At 39.5% G+C, this 27,704-nt stretch overlaps 1 protein-coding gene across 2 annotated transcripts in view; it reads right to left on the bottom strand.

Moving 5' to 3' along the window:
- LOC134631984 (synaptic vesicle glycoprotein 2C-like) overlaps positions 1 to 27,704 on the bottom strand; it is a 65,761-nt gene that overhangs the window by 8,321 nt on the left and 29,736 nt on the right. For both annotated transcript variants that reach the window (XM_063480559.1, XM_063480560.1), the window contains exons 4-8: positions 13,697 to 13,848; positions 2,299 to 2,432; positions 756 to 845; positions 560 to 670; positions 352 to 440 (exon numbers count right to left, since the gene is read on the bottom strand). In XM_063480559.1, coding sequence (XP_063336629.1) covers positions 352 to 440; positions 560 to 670; positions 756 to 845; positions 2,299 to 2,432; positions 13,697 to 13,848 — 576 coding nt within the window. The remainder of the gene's footprint in view (positions 1 to 351; positions 441 to 559; positions 671 to 755; positions 846 to 2,298; positions 2,433 to 13,696; positions 13,849 to 27,704) is intronic.

The following is a 27,704-nucleotide window of genomic DNA, read 5'->3' as shown; positions in this document are numbered from 1 at the left end:
TTTTTTAAAAAAAACAAACAAACAAAAAAACATTGTATTTGACTTGGGGTGTCAAATGGAAAAAATCCAGTCAATCATAGAAAGTGTGTAACAGGAAAACTGTCATAAATATGATGTAAAATAAAAGCAATAAAAGACACAAATTAAATGTAATCTAACTGACCACGGCTCATCGGGCAGATATAAGTGAGAGAACATCTACTTTGGTGCCAAGCGCATTACAGAAATTTATATTAGCTATGCATCATCCAGAGCAAAAAACAGCATATCTGAACATGATCAAAGCCAACAGTAACAACACATTCAAAGTGCAGAAGCAGAACTGTATGGGATGTGTAATAACTTTCTTACCCAAAGGACAAAGTAAACCAGACTGCAGCCAGCTTCATAGTGTTTTCTTTCACTGGGTGGTTGAAACATTTCATGAATGTCAACCAGATCTGATATAAAAGAAAAAGGTTTTGGTGAATTTTATTCATAGCAACCATAAATATTGACTATAAAAGAAAGTGCAGCAAAAAAGTGAAGGTTAACAAAAAGGTCATAAAGAGTCTCCTACTCCTCTGAGTTCAGCCCTGATCTTGAAGAGGACCTTGAGTACAGGGTTGGCTGACTCATTCTGCATCTCTACCAGCTCATCCAGCTGTTTGGGGATTTTTATCCTGTTCACCTGCAGGGGGAGACACTGATCAGTCATCTGCCAATGGCTTTGCAGCAGCAGGAATGATGAAGAGCAAAGCCCGAGGTGTACTCACAGTGAAGACTCTCTCTGGCTCTCCGCGGGCACGCATGTTCGTGTCATGGATGTGTTTGAGCACCATCCAGGCCTCGTCGTGTTTACCCATCTGGGGAATAGTTAACATAATTTGGATATATATGCTGGATTTCAATATTAACACTCCACATACACAGTGAAGTGGGTACTGAATGTCTGTTTTTATTAAAAAAATAAATAGCACATGTATGCGATTTATATATCTGTGTGTAAAGTCTATTTCATGTGTTGCACAGTGACCTTCACCTCTATGCCCCAACCCCAGCATCAGAATCTCCACACTGCTGTCCTAATAAGTAAGCTTAGTAAGAAGAGCAAGATGAAAATAAGCTTTTTGCTCTTCTCCGAGGAGAACGATTTTGTTTCATTTAATTTGTTCTTTTTGATAAAAGGATAATATAAAGCAATTATTGTACATAAACTTCAGTTTCATGCAAGGGCATCTAACAGATGGTATCCACTTTGTGAGAAAAAAAAAGCTTCATTGTGTGCCAGTGATTTATTTTTTCTTTGCAGCTATTTGTTAGGGAGGCAGCATCAGAGAGAGTGACTCTAAGAAACTGAAAAAACTGATAAAGGCTGGCTGAGCTCCATGGGGAATACTCTGAGGTCCCTACATGTGTTGTGTAGAGAGGGAAGCGCCACAAAGTGGTCATTGTAATGAACAACACTACACACTCTTGCTACACATCATACTAGTTGGACAACAGGCTCTGTCAGAGGCTCCTTTAGACTTTTATTCCTCCAAGGTGGTATAAAAGTCTAAAAGTGGGAAGCATTTAATGCTCACTACAATAGCCATCTGGAGTTTAGGATTCCACTGTGTGTAGGGAGACTAGACTTCTCCATTGAATGGTAACACATAAAAATGCATACTCTTTGTAACATCTGCTTTTAAGTTTAAAATTCTAATGCTTTTTGTTTATTACACCCCAGTGGAAGTCTTAGTAGTACACTTTGCATCTCCCTCTATGAATATTTTATGTGTAATAATAAATAATGATCAGAAATAATAGAGGATAAATACATCTTCATAAAGTTTCAAATTTACCTGTTACAGTTTTACTTTCCATTTTCATGTTCTTTATATACACTACTACAGTAGTGAGTGTTTAAGTTTCAAATAATGAGGTCAGCATATGTACAAGTAATTACTGTGATTTTGAGTTTTAACTAAAATCATCTCTTGCCTAATAGGGCCTAAAGCTCACCTACCTGTAGTTTAATATGTATCTTAGTGGGCAGCCAATCAGAAAAAAGTTGACTTAAAAAGGGACATCAAGATTGTTTTTCACTACGGTCTGATTTTGTCTGATATCCACAAGAATCACAATTATTCTTTTCTTTAAATAATAAGGCTAATGGTTCTCTGTAAGAGTGTCTTTTCTTTATAATGAAGAAGGCATGTTACCCAGTCCATCAGTGTGGCTCACTAATGTGATTTTAATTGAGCTTTATGGCAAAGAAGAATGAACAAGTTGCAAGCAAGCAAGAACAGTTCATATACTAAACATCTCCTTTACCTCCAGGTAGAAACGGGGGCTTTCAGGCATAAAAGTGAGAGCTACCACCGCAGAGACACAGGGCAGCGCACACACCACCACAAACACTCGCCAGCTGTGGAACTGGTAGGCTGATCCCATGCTGAAACTCCAGCCTGCACAGAGAACCATGCACACACAAGGACAGTTAGAAATAATGTGCCCCTCCCTTTCTTCCCTCCCCATCTCCAGCTGCCTCCCTCTTCCCGCTCCACCACAATCACCCACACATGCAGGGCCTTGGGGTAGGGGTGTGTCACCAGGGTGCAGAGGAGGCATCCCCCCCCTCTGTCCCCTTCTGGCTGCCTCTGCCTCAATTTTATCTCACAACTTAGACATTCACATTACTCACACTCTCATAACACATACATATAGGATCTTGGGGGTGGGCTCACAACACGGACTCCAAATTACCATCAGGGTGTACACCTCACCCCTGGCGTCGTTGCCCACCTCTCAATTTTAAATACACGTAGACATTGAGGGCTATCAGGAGGGGCTATGCGCTTACCTGCTGCTCTCTGGCAGGTAGCTCCATGCCCTCCTGGGTTTTAATTGCACCTTAGAACACATATACATCAACACTACATATGAGCGGGTAGAGGGAGGTTTGGAGTCTTCTCACACCCCCGGTCTCTGCGGCCTGCTGGAGCGGGGGGGCTAGGAGGAGGAGTTGGCCGTCCGACTGGGGTCTGGGGTGTGGGGCCTCCCTGCTGCTGCGGAGTCGGGGCAGTCTGCTTCTCCCCACTGCAGGGAAAAGGGTAACACCACCTGGGTCTGGGTGCAGTTTCCCCCTCCAGGGGCAAGGGTACCTAGACCCGGTTCTTAGAGTACGCTTGGGGAGTGTGATTGTGTGTACAGCGTCTCTTTATGTCTGTCTCCACGTTGGTTGAGTGTGGAGTAATTGCCTATGAGAGCATGAGGGTGGGAATGGATGTTTGTATTTGAGTGTGCCTGTATGTCTGTGTCTATATGTCAGGTTGGGTATCAGACGCCACCTCTCTGGGGACATCTCAGGCCCTCCAAGGTTTGGAGGCCTATCTCCCCCCACCACTTCCCCTGCCGGTGGCAGACGCCCTCAGACATCGATGCGTTGGTGGTTCTTTGTGTCCGGGGGTGGGCGTCCGGGTACACACCGGCTCACTCCTTGGTGGCTGCTTATCGGGGCCTGGAACCTGGGGCTCGCTCGGGCCACTTCGGGGGTGGGGTGCCCTCGGCCTCTCGGCCTGGGGCTCGGTCACTCAGGCACAGCTGGCTGCCGGAGGAGCTCACGGGCACGTCACTGCAACCCCCCCTGGCTTCTGCTCCGCGGCTGCTGAGTGATCCCTCATCTGGGACTCTCCTCAGCTCTTTCTGGGACAGTGGCGCGGCTGCCCCTCTGTTGGTCTTCCTTGGTCTCTTGTGTTCTGGGGGCCTCTGGATGTCTGGAGTTTTGATCTCCTCCATACCTGCTTCATGCCCTGGAGGATGGGACTGTGGCCCCCCACACCCTCTAGCAGATCATTACATTAAGGAACCTTTTAAATACAAGCGCGCTCATGCTCACAGGTGTACACACAGGTGATCACACACACAAACTACACCCTTTTTGGCTCCTACCTCAAAGCACACTGTGCGCTGTCGATCTTACGTGCTGCACAATAATGTTTAATATTAAGTATGTAGTGTTATATTCCCATATATCATTGTGATGTTGTTTATTCTATTACTCTCGTTTTCTTCTGCTTGTTTTCTTTTTTCTTTCTCAACAGGTGATCCAGGTGATCGATATATGTATTTTTTGTCTGCTTATTTTGTTGGTTTTTGTTTTTTGCCCTTTATCCCCGTCCCTGTTCTCCGCTGTTTTTTTTTTTTTGTTTGTTTTGTTTTTTCCCCCCTCTTTCTTTCTCCCTTTTCTTTTCCCCTGTCCCGTATCTAGCAAGTAAAAAAAAATAAATAAAATAAAATAAACAATAAAAGGTAAATCAAATGGACCATTACGGCAAGGCTGGGATGGTCCATTTGGTAAAGTAAATCCGTTGGGCATCTTTCTTCGCCTTTAGACAATAATTCTGATGGCAAAAGAACCAAACGGGACAGGTTTAAAAAAAAAAAAAAAAAGAAATAATGTGGCATAGTATCACGTTGTGAGCTCAGTCCCCATTGCACGAGAAGACATAAAACTTAAATTCAAGCACACATGTATACTTGCTGTAGTTTCTTTTTTCTGTCCCTCAAGGTTGGACAGAAATGCAGTTAGTGGGATTATGTTAACTGCTAAATTCCCCATAGGTGTGAATGTGAGCGTGAATGGTTGTCTGTCTCTCTGTGTTAGCCCTGCATCAGCTTGCAACCTGTCCAGGGTGTACCCTGGCTCCCACCCTATTGTAGCTGCGATAGGCTCCAAAACTGAGCATTGCATTAGTTCAGGTGGGCCATAAAGTCAAGTCTCGCAGCATTCCTGTCAGATCAGCTGATCTCACTGACAGGCCACATGACTCAGCATTTTTTGACATCCAGCTGGAAAATCTCTTAGGTGTGGTTATTTAAGCTGATTTAGCTGCTTTTACAAAACTGTGCCTGAAAAAAACAGTTTGTGGTGTCTAATGCACTGTATTCACAATGGGTTTTAAGAAAGATTTAATCCTCTACAAAATGTTATAATAATATTCTAGTAGAGATTCAACGAGTCCCTTTAGGATTTGGTCACATCATAGAAAAAACAAAAGAGACAAAAAATGATGTCTTTAAAATGATCTAATGAAAAAACAAAAATACTTTAATTATCACTTTCTAACGATATGTTGGTCACTATGTGTTCTGAAAAAGAACAGAGATCTTTTGACACTGGCTCCATTCCAATACTAAAATCTGAAAAACATCAAATCAAAAAGTACTCTGTGATTTCTCTAAAAGTTTCAAAAGCTCCAAAGGACATTCTACAATGACCATCAACAAGTTGTAGCAATATATGATGGAGTACCTATATGTTTGGAAGCCATCCTGTCTACTCACACAGCAAAGTCTGTATGCAAAAATTAACAATAGAGAAGTGTATTAGGATGGACATACAAGTGTGTGTGCGTGTGCGTGTGCGTGTGTGTGTGTGTGTGTGTGTGTGTGTGTGTGTGCGTGTGCGTGTGTGTGTGTGTGTGTGTGCGTGTGTGTGTGTGTGGCCCGTGGCGCTGCTCTAGCCTGTACCAGTACAAACCTCATTAGGGGGATTATGGCTATAATGGACTGGAAGAGATGGCTGACTGATTCAGACACTCAGCAAGATTTATGTCCCTCCTCTACAGTAAGTGAACACTGCTAAAATACACATACTGTACACACACACACACTGTCCTTGGCCATTGCTTAGTGGTATCACACAAATTTTAAAGCATGTACATAGGGTACGTGCATAAACACAGACACACTTGCACACACACAAGCATGCACAAAGACTGACAGACAGAAAAGTCTTAAAGAGACACATGTTGCACTGTGACACACATCACACTTGAACTGGCCATTTTTTATTGTAATTTATGTGCTTCTTTATTTTAAGATTTTTTTTAGCACCTTAAAAAGCTAAAATCACACACACACACACACACAGTTATCTACAAGTCAATGGAAGCACTGCGGCAGAACTTATTACCCACACACTGCTGCATCTTGTAGACAAAATGTGTTACAACACTGGCATCTAATCAATTGACCTCAATTATAAGCCCTCTCACACTCAGTCGCTCCTGCACTCTGACGGCCGCTGGAGAGCTTTAGAATGTAAGCTTCTATCTTTTGATTTTTAGGAGCCATTTATGACCTATAAGACAGAAATACCTTTCTATGTATGCTTGTGAGCTTCACCGCACACTAATTTTTCTTCTTTTTTTCTCATTAAACAGTTACTTCTAATTTTTGGTGCTTATACATAAGTAGTAGTACTTGCAGGGACAGAACACAATGCAACTATTTTTACCCGCTGACTCAGAGACATACTGAGTTTGTGCTCTGTTTTACAATAACAGTATTCTACTGGCAAAATCGTTGTAAAGCATTTATGAGAAATCCCATGTATTTGTCACGGAGATGTCCATTTATTGCTGTATCACTTTAAAAATGTGTCGCAGAGGGTTCTGCGGCACCCCCTGCTGGATAGTATATGGCCTGCGTGTCTACAACTACTTTAAGTTAAAAGTAAATAAATGAATACATACATTAAAGAAAATACATTTATGTTATGAATTTATTTGCAGATTATTTTTCACATTCTACTGATATTTTAATATCACTAAGAGTTTAATAGGGAAGCTAAGGTGCTTACTTGCCATGTGTAGTCAGTACTGTCATGGTCTTTAATTTTGTATTTGTATTTGCTGAGTCCTGGTCCCTGTTTTGATATTGTGGTGTCTAGTGTTTCTTTATAGTTACTTCCCTCTGTCTTTTCTGTATTTTTGTTACCACTTCTTTCCTCCTTATTGCCATTTCCTGTTGTTTAGGTGCCTTTTCTCTAGTTTCACGGTAGTAGTTCCTAAAGGTAGATACTGTTACTTTACTTTACTGCATGGGTGCTAGGAAGGGGAAAAAAGCTCAATGTGAACTATTTTCAAAAGTGTGAGCCCAAAATTCTAAATTTCTCCAAGTTCATTCAGTGTGAAATGAAATCAGAGGTAGTGTTTGTGAAATGTGAAGTTGCACAGACTGAAGAAGTTTGCACTTCCTCAACATGTTTTCTTTACCCGCTTAAAAAGTCGGTGTTGTAGCTTCATTCTAAATAAGAACACCACTTGGTGTAGGAACTTAATCAACCCTGTGCCCCCACACTATAGTGTCACACAGTCGCAGAGTAGTCTCCAGCAGAGACAACATCCTGATGGCCAGTGTCCAAGAGCAAACTTCATTATATCTGATCACCAGGACCATGGCAAACAAGAAGCTTTCCTCCTCCTCCTCCTCCTCTCCTTCTCTGCTCCTCTGTTGTGTAACAGTCTCACTCTCTCACTCTGTCTTTGTTTTGCCTCCCTTTAGCCCTCTCCTGTATCCCTTCACCTTTTGATTATCCCCGACGCAGGCCTCATAAATCAGAGCCCTCTTCGCTTCTCTTTTGCCATGTCTTCCTAATCTATTTCTCTGCTCCTCTTTCTTTATCTGCAGCCCCCCATTCCTGATTGATTTCAGTTAGCTCATTTTTTGTTCATATGCTCTGACACACCTCCTCCTCTCCTTCACTATATGAAATTAACTATATGAGTCAACTTTTTAATTTTTTTTCACAACCTCAAACAGTTTGTCATAAAATTCCAATAAATGAGCAAAACCATTGGTTTTCAATTATAGTCTCCTAAAAGGATTTGATTAAAAAGAATGCTCTTTTAAAATAAAAATGCTGTATCTCCAGATGAACCTTGCTTCCCTAACACAACTCTGTACATTTTAGTGCCCTTCATGTATATATTTATTGTGCAGACTGACAGACACTTTGTTGCTTTTTTGTGCTGCTGTTATTGCTGTGGTTTCCACCTACATCGCCACCTGCTATGTGTTTGTGTGCCCCCCTGATGGGTCTTGATTTCTAAATTAAGCCCCACGATGGGGGAATTATTTGCGAGGCTCACTGGATGTTATGTATCGTGTTGTGATGTACATGCCTTATACTACAGGGGGTATCATCAAGAGTGGAGCAGTACCGAAAAGTCCAATGTTAATGCCTTTTCTTTTTGCAGTAATGTTCAAACTGGTGATGTGAGTCTCTCCTAACAGTGGGAAACCTCTCCACTTTGGAACCTGGGCCAGTAAAGTTGCGAGCACATTGCATCACTTTGCCCTTACTTTAAACGAAGCAATGTCAGCTTTTGCTTACACTTTGTGTTTTTCTTTGTGTGTGTGTGTGTGTGTGTGTGTGTGTGTGTGTGTGTGTGTGTGTGTGTGTGTGTGTGTGTGTGTGTGTGTGTGTGCGTGTGTGTGTGTGTTCCTCATGTAAAAAACAAAAAAGAACATATACATATATATATATATATATATATATATATATATATATATATATATATATATATATATATGTATATATATATATATATATATATACATATATATATATATATATATATATATGTATATATATATATATATATATATACATATATATCATTCCTATTGTTTGTTTTGAAACAGGCTGCTCATTATCTGCTAAAATGCTGTAAATTGCCTTAACTTGGATGCAACCGAATTCTTGAGAGATTTGTTTTGATATATAGATTGTTTTCTAGGTATGTAGCACTTCTCTACTCTGAGTACTTAAAGTCTCATTCTCCCAATCACACACACATTCATACAAGCACCATATCTACAACTCACACACATACTCACACTACAGTGGATGCATCAGGGGGAATTTGGAGTTGATCTAGCATACTTCGACACGCAATCCATCAACTTTCTGATTCATAGGTGATTTGCCCTACCTCTTGAGCCACAGCCGCCTCGTTATGCAAGGTGGAATATAAAAGATGGATATGCCCACTATAACGTCTCACGCTGGTTAGTGAAAACCTTGAACTAGGTATTTCGTCATCACCATTTTGTGATAAGCAAGGGATGACACTCACTGTTAAGTTGAGAAATACTGCATTGCCACTGGTTAGAAAGTTGAAACTGACAAATTTTGAGGAAGCTGTGTATCTTTATTTTATCCTGCTCTCTGACTCTAATAATTCATACTTAGAATAATTTCTAAAAGAATGTATTCAATATTAATTAAATTTAGCGATTGAACACATAAACTTGTATACAACCTGCAATTAACCCTAGAACACTATCGCTATAAATAGTAACACAATCACTAATGCCGGGTGATTTTTACCCGATAAAATATGACCAACAAAAAGTACTTGTCATCAAAATATATCAAACACATGACAAATCAGAGTGGTCAGCTTTTACTTTCAACTGTGCCATGTCTAACAAAATGAAAAAAAGTGTCATGGGGGGATGCTAAAATAATGCTTCAAAATTACAGAAAAATCTGGAATTCAAGAACAAAAAATTCCTAAAAAAAAAAAAATGACGCTGGAAAGCTGGTCTTTGATACACCCATTCCTGGGACATTTGAGACTTCCCTGGTGAAGGCACAATCTCCTCGACACACTAACAGCTGCAGGAGAGAGAAATCATGTAAATGTATTTGCTTGGGTGAAAATCACCCAGCGATAGTGTTCTAGGGTTAAAAAAAAATAAAAATTTAGCAATCAGACCGGTCACCATTAAAAAGGAGGGTAGGCAGAGGAAGTGGTGGTGGTGGGATATACTGAATTAAATGTGATGTCAGCACGTTACATTCTAGCATATAAAATGTGTTATCCACATCAAAAACTACTCTTTCAGTTGAAAGAATAGTTGTCAAACAACTAACAGATCTTCTGCAAAAGAATGGGTTATTTGAAGAGTTTCAGTCAGATTTCAGAGCTCATCACAGCACAGAAACATGTTTAATGAAGGTTACAAATGACCTTCTTATTCCCTCTCACAGTGGACTCATCTCTGTGCTTGTCCTTTGAATTCAGTACAGCGTTCGATACTGTTGACCATAATATCCTATTAGAGCGATTAGAGCATGCTGTAGGTATTACAGGTACTGTGCTGCAGTGGTTTGTATCATATCTATCTAATAAACTCCATTTTGTTCATGTAAATGAAGAGTCCTCTTCACATACTAAGGTTAATTATGGAGTTCCACAGGGTTCAGTGCTAGGACCAATTCTGTTTACATTATACATGTTTCCCTGAATAATCAGTCCCCATCTTATCTTAATGACCTTATAGTAATATATCACCCATTAGAGCACTTTGCTCTCGCACTGCAGGCTTACTTGTTGTTCATAGAGTATTTAAAAGTAGAATGGGAGGCAGAACCTTCAGTTTTCAGGCTCCACTTCTATGGATCCAGCTTCCAGTTTGGATTCGGGAGAAGACACTATCTCTACTTTTAAGATTAGGCTTAAAACTTTCCTTTTTGCTAAAGCATATAGTTAGGGCTGGACCAGGCAACCCTGAATCCTCCCTTAGTTATGCTTTAATGCTTTAATCCCATGATGCACTGAGTATTTCTTCTTCAGTCACCTTTCTCACTCGCTATGTGTTAATAGACCTCTCTCCACTGAATCATACTTGTTATTAATCTCTTGCTCTCTTCCACAGATGTCTTTTATCCTGTCTTCCTTCTCTCTCCCCAGCCGGTTGCAGAAGATGGCCGCCCCTCCCTGAGCCTGGTTCTGCCGGAGGTTTGTTTTTCCTTCAAGTTTTTCCTTCCTGCTGTTACCAAAGTCCTTGGGTGTCACATGATTGTTGTTTTTTTTTTTCTTTATGTATTATTGTTTGGTCTACGTTGCAATATAAAACGCTTTGAGGCGACTGTTGTTGTGATTTGCCATTGTATAAATAAAATTGAATTGAACTGAATTGTTAAAACAGAACTGAATAGAAATGAAGTTGATGACGAATACCTGGACAATAACATCATAGTTACTGGCAGGTTTTAGGTATGTTAACAGATGGTTTCATTTAACCACCTGCAAAATATGTGTTTTAGGTAATTGCCTGCTGGTGAAAAATATGAAATATTATGCAAAATATTACAAAGCATCTACATAGTTAACCTTACTGGCTATTTTCTAGTCTCAAGGCCCGTTAGAGGGTAGCTTATCTTTTGTTTGTCTGTGAAGGTTCTCAGTCATCCAGGTCATCGTAGTCTAAGGAGCTTGGAAAGAAAAGTGTCTGGACTTGCTTGAAGACGTTTCACCTCTCATCCGAGAAGCTTCTTCAGTTCTAAAGGTCAAATGGTGGAGAGTCCCAGATTTAAACCCAGTGGGAGTATCCCCCCAAAGAGGGACAAAGGACCCCCTGATGATCCTCTACCGGACTTTGGTAAGTTCACCAGGGAAGACACAAAGGATAACTGTTTGCCTTTCCTGGACTGCGCTGTGCACATTGAAGAGAATGGCAACCTCAACATTGAAGTTTACCGGAAGCCCACACACACGGACCAGTACCTCCTCTTTGACTCCCATCATCCTCAGGAACACAAACTTGTAGTAATTAGGACCCTACACCACCGGGCAGAACATGTTCCCTCTAAGCCTGAAGGGAAAAAGAAGGAACACACACATGTAAAGGAAGCACTCAAAACATGCGGTTATCCTAATTGGGCGTTTATAAAGTCAGCAAAGAGGCACAGAAAAGAAGATCAGACACCAGCGAGGGAGGATAAGAAAGACAGACGCAACAACATTGTCATCCCCTATGTAGCCGGTGTATCAGAGAAACTCAGGAGAGTTTTCTCCAAGCACGACATCCCAGTGTACTTCAGACGCAGCAACACACTCAGACAGAAAGTGGTTCACCCGAAAGACAAAACTCCAAACCACAAACTCAACAATGTGGTGTATGCTGTACAGTGTAACGAGGAATGCCCAGACCTCTTGAGATCCCTTCCCAGACGTCTTAATGCCCACTCACACCCTGGGCCATCTGACCTCAGGAAATCACATGATAGGGTGGGTCCAGGTTTCACAATGAGCTCACCCAAAACCCTGGCTGATTGTGACCCACACCCATTTTCACACCTTGGCTCATGTGATTTGGTAGAGGATCATCAGGGGGTCCTTTGTCCCTCTTTGAGGGGATACTCCCACTGGGTTTAAATCTGGGACTCTCCACCATTTGACCTTAGAACTGAAGAAGCTTCTCGGATGAGAGGTGAAACATCTTCAAGCAACTTAAAGAAGTCCAGACACTTTTCTTTCCAAGCTCCTTAGACCTTATCTTTTGTTTGCTGTAATCTCTACATCTGATTGGCTAAAGTTAGCCCATAGTGGGCTACACGGATGACTTCAAAGGATGTCCTATATAACAAGAAATCTGCCATGTCAGGATGCAAATGTCTATAATTACCTCACTTGTCTGTTCCAGTTCCAGTGCAGCCTTGTTTCATTCAACAGAGGCACAATCAATTGGTGTTCCCAATCCAAGATCGTCGACACCCTTATCCCCTCCTCATATGATGAGCATTAGACACTTTATTCTGTTCTTAGCAGTGGACCAAAACATCCACAGACTATAGCTTGCATAGAAAAAGTTACTGCCAGGCTTTTACTGATGTACTCCAGTGATTTCCAGTGAGTAGTTTCGTCCCTAGCATGAGTCTCCATTAAACTTCAGTGCATAGTTCATTGAGTATTCCTCATAACACACCTTGGCAGCATTATTTCAATATATATTCTGTCCATGATGAACACCCACATAGGTTATACCACTTGTCCCTGATTTTTAATAACATTTTATTATACATTTGGTGACATAGTACTTTTAACATTATTGGTCCTTTTTCTACCATCAGGATTATTTTTCACAAGCTCAGGAAACAGCAGTCACAATCAGCCAGGAGTGAGGGGAAGGAGACAGAGCTAAAGAAAAACTGTGGAAGAGAGGCAGAGAGTTCAGAGTACTAGTTCTGATGAATTAGACTGATTCATTAAATGTGAAAGATAGATGATAAACAGAAGCACTTTTACATCATCCCCTGGTTTTTGAAGTCTCATGTTAAGGCCTTGAACACCTTATTGGTGTTTTGAAAATAGACGTGATAAGAGAATAGTGAATCATAAAGCACTGCGTGCTCATACATTACTGGCTTCTCATTCACAGAGTAGGTAATAGGTAATAACGTCATGTTGTATTCAGTAACAGTGTAAACTAGCAATTGAGACCATAAACTCATTATGAAAGTGTTCATTTAAGGTAGATTAAGGGCTGTTTTCTTTATACGTCTGTACAATCATTTAATTTTGGCAACCAGAGCATTCCCCCTCTCCTGGCCATTGAAATAAATCCCAGTTCAGGGTATTTCCACATTGGACTCTATGTTAAAACGTCTGGCCTTTCTTCACTGCGATCATCTCACCTAACTTCTGTCCTGTCTCCTTCCCTCTTCCCAGAACCAGTCACACGATGACTGCCTCCTGTTAAAAGGGAGTTTTTCCATCCCACCTTTGTTAAGTGGTCAGAGGGTCGTCTGATTGTTGGGATTTTCTCTGTACTATTGACACAGTCTCTACCTTACAATATAAAAGACCATGAGATAACTGAATTGAATTGCATTGAATTAGGATGACTTCCTAAATCTGGTTGGGTTATCTGTTCATTGTAAACTCTACTAATTTGATAATATTCAAAAAAAAGCAAAAATATAAAATAAAGGAGCAATATCCACAGACTATTATGAGGTGGGAAAATGTAATAATACACTTTAACATTTTTATGACAAATTTCTTCAATCATTTTAATGATTTCCCTTTAGTGCTGCTTTGCTGTCATGTTAATGTAACCTTTTTTAGAAGTGGTACATCATGTCACTCACCATAGTGTGGGATGATGGCCCAGGCCATGGCTGAGGCATAAATTCCTCCAATCATCCAGAACATGCACAGCCAGCTCAGATGCTCTCCTCTCTTCTCGCGAGCCAACACCTCCGCAAAGTATGAGAATACTATCGGTACTGCTCCACCGATCCTGTAAATACAGCTTGTTGTAATTAGCTATGCATGCTCAAAAAGGCAGTCCTCATTTGCCTCATCAGCGCTTGAGAAGAATATATATGATACCTATTTGGGGGGGGTGGGGTGGGGGGTGAGGGGTCAGGGGGTCAGGGGAGGGGGGTTTTGCCTGGGGGCATTGCCCCCCACACCCCCTTTGCCGAGCTTAAAAACTGACATCTTGTGCACGTACGAGCACGCGCGCATGCACTCTCATGTACGCGCTTTCAGTCTTCCGAAAAGGGACACTTCCTGCGGTCCCACTGCGCATGCTCTGTCTCCTCCTAGCAGGGTGTTTTTTAATTAAAGGTTCATCAACCGCTGTAGGCATTTCGGGCTTTTCACGGTAAATTTACACAAACAGGAATGACTTTGTCTTTTATTCTATAGAAAGACTTTTGTTGTCAGAAAATCAAGCTGAAACGTCAGTGTGTTTTATAAGCAGATTTTCTACAGTTAGTAGCTAGTTAGTTGGCTGTTTCAGACTTTAAGACGCTGTTTATCTCAAGAAATGGTGAATAAGGATGTGGAGAGAGACCAAACTTTTATCCCTTTCATTAAATAACTGCATCCCCCCAAAAAAAACCTTTCACCTAAGAACAGCGCCGTTAGTTCGCATTCATTTTCAGTTAAAATTTAAAATAATTAAAACAAAAATAGGCGAGGGCTTTCCCAGACATTCTTTAAAACACAGATGTGCAACGCATTATTTAATTAGTGTTTATCAGCCGATGCGTTTTAGTTTTCAGTGTGAATATATACAAACAGGAGTTACTTTTGCAATAGTGTTTTACACACTCTAACCGAAATGGTAGATTTTGTGTGTTTTTTAACAACTGCACTTTGGGGAGGGGATAGTTAAGGCGAATTTGAGGCCTGTGCTTTGGGGTGGGGGAAGAGGCATAAAGGTTTATAAAAGCCAGCAAACTCTATCCTTGAGCCTGACACCCGCACGTTAGTTTGTGTATTCGACCGTAAATTTTTAGAGAAAATACGCATTGAATTTTGATGCAATTTTTAAAACATAGATGTGCAATACATTATTTTAATGTCGTTTATCAAACGCTGTGTGCGTTTTGGTTTTCACTGTGAATGATTTACTTTTGTAAATGCAGGATCACATTTTTTTAATGGTGCTTTTGAGACACTGATCTGAAAGATAAATGCTTTCGGTAGAAGCAGCTTTGCTGGATTTGTTTTTTAACTTGGTGAAACATAGTGCGAAACTTGTAATTTAGTATTTTTACAGGTTTTAACTGCGTTGTCTTTCTGTCTTTCTGGAAAATGTTGGTAAACTTGTGACATGAGAGCATGCACCGTACTCTTCAGACCTGTCAGCTTTGCTCGTTTCATAGATCCTCTGTTGATAAAACTGATAAAACTCTAGATGTAAAATTTTAAGGCTACATATTATTTATCTCGCACTAAGTCTGCTTGGCATATGCTATGTATAAAGGCTCTTTCCAAAAAAGTGTAGAGGCGACTTTAGCGTGATTAATTTATTACAATGTCAGTTTTCCCTCCTTTGTCTAGCTGGTGCAAGTTTTTTGTTTATTTGTGAAACTGAGCGCGGTTGTGGACAATTCCGACTGTGCTGTTTGATTTGTGTTTCGTGCTGGATCACTTTCTTTAATTGTTACTTCTCTGCGAGCAGTGAAGAACCAAACTAGTACTTCAAAGTTTAGAATCAGTTTTGCCCCAGTGGCCAGTGCGAAGTTGTGCTGCAGATCCCAGTATGAAAGCTGAGGGTCCAGCCAGCCGGCAGAAAGGCCAGTTGATGCCTCGATGGGCATTGGAACCGGTTTTGCCCGCACAGAGCGTTTCTGACATGCTGGCGTTGCTTATGCATAAGAGAAAAGCAACAATACAGCGTGTTCTCTGCTCCAGGACATCCTTTCACACGGTATGTATGTATGTCTGTCTGTCAGCGCTAATTATTCAAACCCTGTTTAAAAGGCGACTCATTTGTTGTCCAAAAACATTTCCTCTAAATTTGCAAAGTTACTGATTTAAAAATATATATTTTCGATTTTAGCTGGATGTCACACTCTAGACTCTTGAGCATATTTATATAGCAAAATTCACAATGGTATAACCATGTTAAATAAAAGATGCCCAAGTGTCCACCAATGCACTCTAATGCATGCCATTAATTACCTCTATAGCTGAAAAGAGTCTGTATCTATAATTTGTGGATCTGCTGATTTGTTTTTAATGTGGCACTTTTTTTTCCACGAAATGCAGATGATGAAATCCTCTTTATTTGAGAAAGTGTCCCTAAGCTATTGTTGTTCATACTTACTGAGTTCCCTAACCACTTCTTTGCTATGTCAGCAAACTTTCTGAACAGGAAAGGTATCGTAGATTTAAAGACACATCTTCATTGAAGCAAAGGCAAAAAATTGGAATGAATTTTATGTTCATATTAAAGAGTGAAAATCCAAAATCTGCTGCAATCTTTTGTATTAATGATCTCTCTCTCTCTCTCTCTCTCCCTGTGTGTGTGTGTGAGTGAGTGAGTGGGTGTGTATAATGCTGCGTGTGTGTGTGTGTGTGTGTACAGGAGAAAGGTGATGGCAGGAGCTTTTTTAATGCATTTCGAATCAACTTTTTTTGTTTTTGTTTTACAAGAAGTGTATTTCATACATTGGAACAAATGTAATCTTTTCTATACTTTATAACTATGAAACTCTAAAGATTTTAAGTTCATGCACATTGTGAAACAAGAATCTAAATCTTTCTGTCACAATGATTTCTATAAACGCATGATGTTTATGGGGATAATGTGAAAAATCTTTTGTGGGCTCTAATAATGATCAGTGGTGATTGAAGAGGAAGCTTGAACCCTGGCTCTGGAGATTTTCATGACAAGTGACAGTGCAGACATTTGTTAATCAGAGAACATGTTTTATCATCATAACGACTGTGAATTTAAGCGTCGTTAAAGTGTCACTTCAGCAATGCTGCCAGGAGAAAGAAGTGTTGACTGATGTTTTTTTAATAGAAGACTTAAAACACTAAACTCTAATTTCTGGGGTTTATTTTAAGTTTACAGAATATAACGTCTGGTATGACAATGAGTTTTACTTCTCACTGTCTGTGTTATGTATCCATTTATCATGTATGCTACTTTGCTCTGTGGACTAAAATGTTTCATTGTATTCATGAAATAAACCAGAATTTCAATGTCCGAATCTTTTTACTGTTTTTTCTGCTTTTGTTCACTCCAAGTTTGACAAAACCCACAGCTCACTAACAATGTGGAGCAGTCTCAGTGTATTTAGCTGCTTTTTCCCTAAACACAATCAGTTGACTGGGAGAAATGCCTGTAGTCCTCACTTTGGTCATTGTGAATGTTGAAGGAGATTTGTTTCATAGACACCTTATGCTAGTGTTTCCTACACTTAATCCAACACTACTATGTTCTATTTAAACCCAGATTCCTTTTATAGTTTGCAGTGAAATTTGTTAAACCGTTGCTTAATGGGACAGCAGTACAAGTCACTCTTTCCTAACACATTGTAGATAAGTTTATCGCTGGACAACACAGCTAGCAGTCTCACACACTCTCTAGGTTTTTGAAGTTTTGTGTGTAATGGTTTAGTCTATCACACCTTACCCTTTTCTCCCAGTATCACAACAGTATGACTCCCAAAGTACAGAGCAGTAAACAAACAAGGACTCTGAAGTCAGAACAGAAAGATACAGTTGGAAGATGAATGATTGTTTTTATGATGCGTAGTAAACTACCCCGTCTTCTTTTTCTCTGTGTTGTTGTTCTTGTGTGTGTGTATGCTTTTAAAAGTCAAAGTATACATTAGCCACACTTACAAAAAACATTTTGAATTTCATTTAGAACTGAGATTCTACGTTGTAAGCAGAAATCTTATGCTCAGCCATAAGTGTGTTTCCCCACTTTCACAATGCTGAGGTGTCAAATCCACAACCCCCAACAGATGGTTTGTCACACACTGGGTTCAAACACTCAAAAAGCAACACAACAGCAGGTTCATGAAGGACAAGCCCCCCTTTATTTGCACAGCCTCACACACTATAGATTTTTAAAGTTGTGGTGTACAATGGTATAGCCACAGATGTGACTTCTACTTTTGATAAAGATCACTCCACATGCATATTTCTTAAGAAATGAAGCGTCTTTATTAAGCTCTTATTTATACATGTCTACACAATAATAGACACCGTGTGCTCTGTGACATTATAGTCTTCTACTTCTGCGTCCATTGGTTTGCATTTTCAACTCCCAACCTTTCAGGTTGTTATGAACGGCTTATATTTCTAACATTTTGTGATGTAAAAGTGAATCATGCAGCTTTTTTATTTTCTGTCTGATGGAAGGACTTAAGACACGAGTTATTTAAACAATTCTAAATGACAGTGTGACGGCCATAGTACTTTATGCGGGTGAAATATGTTAAGGATAATGTTTCTCAATGTAACATGGCAAAGAACTTTTGGTTAGGATACAACATTTTGTAAACAGTTACCTCAGAAGCTGTACTGTCAGATCTATGCATGTAAGGTTAAACTTTCCACAGTACTTCCACTTAAGTAAGTAACCAAACACATAAAGTCACCCTCACCAATAATCAACTGTTCCTTGAAAAAGGTAGCACAAACAGACAACTGACTCAGCAATGATAAGTAGAGCTACCCTAGGCCGATACTCAAGCAGAAGAAAATTAAAAGTTGTTTTGGCTCGAAAGATTGAAGAAAAATATGTTTAATAATTCAACAAGACCCTGCACCTTCAACACATGTGCATTCAAATTTTGGAACAGGCTCAACATTGCTGTTGTTCAATAGTTTTTATCCACTTTCAAAAGTCATTTTATGGTTTTAATATTTCCAGCTGATAAGGAGACTTACAGCATTTCAAATGCCCGTCCAAATGCTTTAAACATCCGCATTGTCTGTAACAACACCATCAAACTGCAGAGCATTGTTTTTACACAAATTCAGCATTTTCTGATGAAAATTTAGCTGCTTTTTTTTTTCACTGTAACACCCCCTCAGTGCCATTTTTTTAGGATGATATTCTTGGAGATTCATTTTTTATATATATACACTTATGCTTTGGGAGTGAGGGTATCTAATACGCACGTTGTCACTGTGTTTTGTACTACCAACTGTGAGGGCTCTGCTTTTACTTTGAGAAGTCTGGTTTTAGTCTCGTGAGTGTGTGTGTTTTTCAAAGGAGATCTTCATCAGTTTCATTTTGTTACCACAAACTTTGTGTAAAGTTCACAACAGAGGTAAAGAGATTTAAACACACCAGTTTAAGGAGGCATGCAGGGTTTTGGACCAGTTGCACAGGAGAGGTGAAGAAGAGAGTGTCAGCGGAGATGTGCAACAGAAGCAGAGGGAACATTTTACAAGATGATAAATGGCAGATTTAGATGATTACGAATTATGTTGACAAGATTAAAAGACACGTCCGTCAGAGTTCAGCAACATTTCAGTTTGATTAAATTAAAGTTGTTGTTTTTTTTTTGTTTTGTTTTTTTAACTACACAGGGTTTATTTTCTCCTTTGATAGTAATCATATTGAACATGTCAGTGATGGAAACAAAAATATAAAGAAATGCTAAACGTGTGTCTAATTAAACTGTTCCTGTGAACCATAAATCATCCTTTAGTATGTTCGGTGTTACAAACTTGAAAAAGCACAGAAAAGATCATCGGACATTAATCTAATCAGTTTTCAGCCTTCATTCATATTGAAATGTTGAAATCTTTCCTGCTAGACCGAAGTGTAGCGTTTGATACCGTTGGCCATTACATTTTATTACATCTATTATTAAATGGAGAGTCCTCTTCACACACTGAAGTCAATTATGAAGCTCCACGGCTTCTGTGCAAAGACTAGTTCTGTTTACATTATACTTGCTTTAGAAGGCATAGCATATATTTTTACTGCTATGTAGATGATACCCGCTTTTATTGGTTAAACTGCTGGTATGTCTTAGATACATAATGAGCTTTAATTTTCTGCTTCTAAATTCAGATAAAACTGAGGTTATTGTAATATGGCATAAAAATCTTAGAAACACTGTGGCTAACAAGATCCTTTCTCTGGGTGGGATCGTCTGTTGTAGGGATTAGACACATTATAAGTAAAATTGAGGCACACAATCCCGTCGCACAACATCAACATTTATTTATATACAAAAATAAAAATGCTTTTTTTTACATAAAAGAATTGTAACTTTACAATTCATCACCGATTACGTGGGTACATAGTCCTCATCCTTAACCCATAGTGGTTCGGGTAATTCCTCAGGGCCATATCAGGATACATGGTTGAAAACAGGATACATGTTTTTTTTTGTTTGTTTGTTTTTGAATGTGCTAAAATGTAAGATACATGCTTGAAAAAGCGTACATGCTTTTAAAAGATGTGGCAAAATGCAGATTACATGTTTTAAGAAAGAAAAAAAGGGTAACTGTTTAAAGATACGGTACCATACGTGTTTTTTGGAAAGAATCAGTCTTTCAGAGAAAGCATTAGCGGCCTCCTTTGTAACATTCTGTGACCATCCACAGCTGTCCGATTTTCACCACATCCTCCCCCATTAGATTGTCGTAGGCCTCGGTAATGGCGTCAAAGACTTTCCTCACTGATTTGAGCTCATGCAAGAGAGTCTCCGCCACTGTGCCGACTTTGAGGTCGTCCGTTTTGATGTTCCGGGCAATCAGCAGGCGTTGAATGGAAGGAATGAAACGAGGGGTGAGGAGTCTTTTTCTGATGCTGTAATAATTTTCAGCGTAAAAGTCATCCTCCAACACTTGCAGACACTCGTGCTGTCTCTGGCTGGGTTGATCGAACTTACAGCCGTTGCATTCTTCGGTGCGGTACTTGTTGATTACAAGGTTGACTAGATGATACACCGCGGTTTTCACGGTATCTATGAATAAAGAAGGTGCCCAACCATCAAGCTCGTCGGCTTGCTGCAGTTTCTCCAAGGGGCGATAGTAACCGGGCGTGTCGGGTACTATTGTGCCCTCAACCGAGGAACTGGCCAAGGAACTGTCCTCCTCAGCACGACGCAGGGGTGCAGAGTCCATCTTTCTTTCTGTTTTTGAGCTAGGTTTTTGAAAGAATGAGAAAGCGGTCTTCTTTTTAGAGTAAAATAAGGCGGGCGTGGTCTGGAAGTGGGATGTTCTTAGAGGGGCAGGTAGGAGTGGCAGCGATTTTTAAAACCGGAGAGCTGGCCGTCAACTTTAGATAAGAACAGTAATGTCCTTTCTTATCTGTTGGGGTTGAATATCTCCATGAAAAAATGACACCTTGCAGCCCTTCTGCTCAATCAACCATCAAAGTGGCAGAACTTGGTACATACTTGGTACTTGGTACTATCAGGGACGCTGGGCAATCTTTAGTCTCTGAAGATCCATCCACAAACCCTACATTTGAAGATTGGAGTGAAGACGCACCGTATTCACCAGTATCAGAGTTGAGCCCACCCCCTTCACCGCCACAAGTGTGGACTATGGACACCGACGACGAGGAAGATTTTTTGTATTTCGGCGACTCTCCCGACATTGATGAGATAGACTGGGCATGGCCGCCCTTCCTAGGCCCTGAGGAATTACCCGAACCACTATGGGTTAAGGATGAGGACTATGTACCCACGTAATCGGTGATGAATTGTAAAGTTACAATTCTTTTATGTAAAAAAAAGCATTTTTATTTTTGTATATAAATAAATGTTGATGTTGTGCGACGGGATTGTGTGCCTCAATTTTACTTATAATGTGTCTAATCCCTACAACAGACGATCCCACCCAGAGAAAGGATCTTGTTAGCCACAGTGTTTCTAAGATTTTTATGCCATATTACAATAACCTCAGTTTTATCTGAATTTAGAAGCAGAAAATTAAAGCTCATTATGTATCTAAGACATACCAGCAGTTTAACCAATAAAAGCGGGTATCATCTACATAGCAGTAAAAATATATGCTATGCCTTCTAAAGCAAGTATAATGTAAACAGAACTAGTCTTTGCACAGAAGCCGTGGAGCTTCATAATTGACTTCAGTGTGTGAAGAGGACTCTCCATTTAATAATAGATGTAATAAAATGTAATGGCCAACGGTATCAAACGCTACACTTCGGTCTAGCAGGAAAGATTTCAACATTTCAATATGAATGAAGGCTGAAAACTGATTAGATTAATGTCCGATGATCTTTTCTGTGCTTTTTCAAGTTTGTAACACCGAACATACTAAAGGATGATTTATGGTTCACAGGAACAGTTTAATTAGACACACGTTTAGCATTTCTTTATATTTTTGTTTCCATCACTGACATGTTCAATATGATTACTATCAAAGGAGAAAATAAACCCTGTGTAGTTAAAAAAACAAAACAAAAAAAAAACAACAACTTTAATTTAATCAAACTGAAATGTTGCTGAACTCTGACGGACGTGTCTTTTAATCTTGTCAACATAATTCGTAATCATCTAAATCTGCCATTTATCATCTTGTAAAATGTTCCCTCTGCTTCTGTTGCACATCTCCGCTGACACTCTCTTCTTCACCTCTCCTGTGCAACTGGTCCAAAACCCTGCATGCCTCCTTAAACTGGTGTGTTTAAATCTCTTTACCTCTGTTGTGAACTTTACACAAAGTTTGTGGTAACAAAATGAAACTGATGAAGATCTCCTTTGAAAAACACACACACTCACGAGACTAAAACCAGACTTCTCAAAGTAAAAGCAGAGCCCTCACAGTTGGTAGTACAAAACACAGTGACAACGTGCGTATTAGATACCCTCACTCCCAAAGCATAAGTGTATATATATAAAAAATGAATCTCCAAGAATATCATCCTAAAAAAATGGCACTGAGGGGGTGTTACAGTGAAAAAAAAAAGCAGCTAAATTTTCATCAGAAAATGCTGAATTTGTGTAAAAACAATGCTCTGCAGTTTGATGGTGTTGTTACAGACAATGCGGATGTTTAAAGCATTTGGACGGGCATTTGAAATGCTGTAAGTCTCCTTATCAGCTGGAAATATTAAAACCATAAAATGACTTTTGAAAGTGGATAAAAACTATTGAACAACAGCAATGTTGAGCCTGTTCCAAAATTTGAATGCACATGTGTTGAAGGTGCAGGGTCTTGTTGAATTATTAAACATATTTTTCTTCAATCTTTCGAGCCAAAACAACTTTTAATTTTCTTCTGCTTGAGTATCGGCCTAGGGTAGCTCTACTTATCATTGCTGAGTCAGTTGTCTGTTTGTGCTACCTTTTTCAAGGAACAGTTGATTATTGGTGAGGGTGACTTTATGTGTTTGGTTACTTACTTAAGTGGAAGTACTGTGGAAAGTTTAACCTTACATGCATAGATCTGACAGTACAGCTTCTGAGGTAACTGTTTACAAAATGTTGTATCCTAACCAAAAGTTCTTTGCCATGTTACATTGAGAAACATTATCCTTAACATATTTCACCCGCATAAAGTACTATGGCCGTCACACTGTCATTTAGAATTGTTTAAATAACTCGTGTCTTAAGTCCTTCCATCAGACAGAAAATAAAAAAGCTGCATGATTCACTTTTACATCACAAAATGTTAGAAATATAAGCCGTTCATAACAACCTGAAAGGTTGGGAGTTGAAAATGCAAACCAATGGACGCAGAAGTAGAAGACTATAATGTCACAGAGCACACGGTGTCTATTATTGTGTAGACATGTATAAATAAGAGCTTAATAAAGACGCTTCATTTCTTAAGAAATATGCATGTGGAGTGATCTTTATCAAAAGTAGAAGTCACATCTGTGGCTATACCATTGTACACCACAACTTTAAAAATCTATAGTGTGTGAGGCTGTGCAAATAAAGGGGGGCTTGTCCTTCATGAACCTGCTGTTGTGTTGCTTTTTGAGTGTTTGAACCCAGTGTGTGACAAACCATCTGTTGGGGGTTGTGGATTTGACACCTCAGCATTGTGAAAGTGGGGAAACACACTTATGGCTGAGCATAAGATTTCTGCTTACAACGTAGAATCTCAGTTCTAAATGAAATTCAAAATGTTTTTTGTAAGTGTGGCTAATGTATACTTTGACTTTTAAAAGCATACACACACACAAGAACAACAACACAGAGAAAAAGAAGACGGGGTAGTTTACTACGCATCATAAAAACAATCATTCATCTTCCAACTGTATCTTTCTGTTCTGACTTCAGAGTCCTTGTTTGTTTACTGCTCTGTACTTTGGGAGTCATACTGTTGTGATACTGGGAGAAAAGGGTAAGGTGTGATAGACTAAACCATTACACACAAAACTTCAAAAACCTAGAGAGTGTGTGAGACTGCTAGCTGTGTTGTCCAGCGATAAACTTATCTACAATGTGTTAGGAAAGAGTGACTTGTACTGCTGTCCCATTAAGCAACGGTTTAACAAATTTCACTGCAAACTATAAAAGGAATCTGGGTTTAAATAGAACATAGTAGTGTTGGATTAAGTGTAGGAAACACTAGCATAAGGTGTCTATGAAACAAATCTCCTTCAACATTCACAATGACCAAAGTGAGGACTACAGGCATTTCTCCCAGTCAACTGATTGTGTTTAGGGAAAAAGCAGCTAAATACACTGAGACTGCTCCACATTGTTAGTGAGCTGTGGGTTTTGTCAAACTTGGAGTGAACAAAAGCAGAAAAAACAGTAAAAAGATTCGGACATTGAAATTCTGGTTTATTTCATGAATACAATGAAACATTTTAGTCCACAGAGCAAAGTAGCATACATGATAAATGGATACATAACACAGACAGTGAGAAGTAAAACTCATTGTCATACCAGACGTTATATTCTGTAAACTTAAAATAAACCCCAGAAATTAGAGTTTAGTGTTTTAAGTCTTCTATTAAAAAAACATCAGTCAACACTTCTTTCTCCTGGCAGCATTGCTGAAGTGACACTTTAACGACGCTTAAATTCACAGTCGTTATGATGATAAAACATGTTCTCTGATTAACAAATGTCTGCACTGTCACTTGTCATGAAAATCTCCAGAGCCAGGGTTCAAGCTTCCTCTTCAATCACCACTGATCATTATTAGAGCCCACAAAAGATTTTTCACATTATCCCCATAAACATCATGCGTTTATAGAAATCATTGTGACAGAAAGATTTAGATTCTTGTTTCACAATGTGCATGAACTTAAAATCTTTAGAGTTTCATAGTTATAAAGTATAGAAAAGATTACATTTGTTCCAATGTATGAAATACACTTCTTGTAAAACAAAAACAAAAAAAGTTGATTCGAAATGCATTAAAAAAGCTCCTGCCATCACCTTTCTCCTGTACACACACACACACACACACGCAGCATTATACACACCCACTCACTCACTCACACACACACACAGGGAGAGAGAGAGAGAGAGAGAGATCATTAATACAAAAGATTGCAGCAGATTTTGGATTTTCACTCTTTAATATGAACATAAAATTCATTCCAATTTTTTGCCTTTGCTTCAATGAAGATGTGTCTTTAAATCTACGATACCTTTCCTGTTCAGAAAGTTTGCTGACATAGCAAAGAAGTGGTTAGGGAACTCAGTAAGTATGAACAACAATAGCTTAGGGACACTTTCTCAAATAAAGAGGATTTCATCATCTGCATTTCGTGGAAAAAAAAGTGCCACATTAAAAACAAATCAGCAGATCCACAAATTATAGATACAGACTCTTTTCAGCTATAGAGGTAATTAATGGCATGCATTAGAGTGCATTGGTGGACACTTGGGCATCTTTTATTTAACATGGTTATACCATTGTGAATTTTGCTATATAAATATGCTCAAGAGTCTAGAGTGTGACATCCAGCTAAAATCGAAAATATATATTTTTAAATCAGTAACTTTGCAAATTTAGAGGAAATGTTTTTGGACAACAAATGAGTCGCCTTTTAAACAGGGTTTGAATAATTAGCGCTGACAGACAGACATACATACATACCGTGTGAAAGGATGTCCTGGAGCAGAGAACACGCTGTATTGTTGCTTTTCTCTTATGCATAAGCAACGCCAGCATGTCAGAAACGCTCTGTGCGGGCAAAACCGGTTCCAATGCCCATCGAGGCATCAACTGGCCTTTCTGCCGGCTGGCTGGACCCTCAGCTTTCATACTGGGATCTGCAGCACAACTTCGCACTGGCCACTGGGGCAAAACTGATTCTAAACTTTGAAGTACTAGTTTGGTTCTTCACTGCTCGCAGAGAAGTAACAATTAAAGAAAGTGATCCAGCACGAAACACAAATCAAACAGCACAGTCGGAATTGTCCACAACCGCGCTCAGTTTCACAAATAAACAAAAAACTTGCACCAGCTAGACAAAGGAGGGAAAACTGACATTGTAATAAATTAATCACGCTAAAGTCGCCTCTACACTTTTTTGGAAAGAGCCTTTATACATAGCATATGCCAAGCAGACTTAGTGCGAGATAAATAATATGTAGCCTTAAAATTTTACATCTAAAGTTTTATCAGTTTTATCAACAGAGGATCTATGAAACGAGCAAAGCTGACAGGTCTGAAGAGTACGGTGCATGCTCTCATGTCACAAGTTTACCAACATTTTCCAGAAAGACAGAAAGACAACGCAGTTAAAACCTGTAAAAATACTAAATTACAAGTTTCGCACTATGTTTCACCAAGTTAAAAAACAAATCCAGCAAAGCTGCTTCTACCGAAAGCATTTATCTTTCAGATCAGTGTCTCAAAAGCACCATTAAAAAAATGTGATCCTGCATTTACAAAAGTAAATCATTCACAGTGAAAACCAAAACGCACACAGCGTTTGATAAACGACATTAAAATAATGTATTGCACATCTATGTTTTAAAAATTGCATCAAAATTCAATGCGTATTTTCTCTAAAAATTTACGGTCGAATACACAAACTAACGTGCGGGTGTCAGGCTCAAGGATAGAGTTTGCTGGCTTTTATAAACCTTTATGCCTCTTCCCCCACCCCAAAGCACAGACCTCAAATTCGCCTTAACTATCCCCTCCCCAAAGTGCAGTTGTTAAAAAACACACAAAATCTACCATTTCGGTTAGAGTGTGTAAAACACTATTGCAAAAGTAACTCCTGTTTGTATATATTCACACTGAAAACTAAAACGCATCGGCTGATAAACACTAATTAAATAATGCGTTGCACATCTGTGTTTTAAAGAATGTCTGGGAAAGCCCTCGCCTATTTTTGTTTTAATTATTTTAAATTTTAACTGAAAATGAATGCGAACTAACGGCGCTGTTCTTAGGTGAAAGGTTTTTTTTGGGGGGATGCAGTTATTTAATGAAAGGGATAAAAGTTTGGTCTCTCTCCACATCCTTATTCACCATTTCTTGAGATAAACAGCGTCTTAAAGTCTGAAACAGCCAACTAACTAGCTACTAACTGTAGAAAATCTGCTTATAAAACACACTGACGTTTCAGCTTGATTTTCTGACAACAAAAGTCTTTCTATAGAATAAAAGACAAAGTCATTCCTGTTTGTGTAAATTTACCGTGAAAAGCCCGAAATGCCTACAGCGGTTGATGAACCTTTAATTAAAAAACACCCTGCTAGGAGGAGACAGAGCATGCGCAGTGGGACCGCAGGAAGTGTCCCTTTTCGGAAGACTGAAAGCGCGTACATGAGAGTGCATGCGCGCGTGCTCGTACGTGCACAAGATGTCAGTTTTTAAGCTCGGCAAAGGGGGTGTGGGGGGCAATGCCCCCAGGCAAAACCCCCCTCCCCTGACCCCCTGACCCCTCACCCCCCCCCCCCCCCCCCCCCCCCA

The sequence above is a fragment of the Pelmatolapia mariae genome, linkage group LG7 (genome assembly GCF_036321145.2).
Source record: "Pelmatolapia mariae isolate MD_Pm_ZW linkage group LG7, Pm_UMD_F_2, whole genome shotgun sequence".
In the NCBI taxonomy this organism is placed as follows: Eukaryota; Metazoa; Chordata; class Actinopteri; order Cichliformes; family Cichlidae; genus Pelmatolapia; species Pelmatolapia mariae.
Note: the sequence above shows the minus strand (reverse complement) of the source record. Positions and strands in the feature narration are given on the sequence as shown.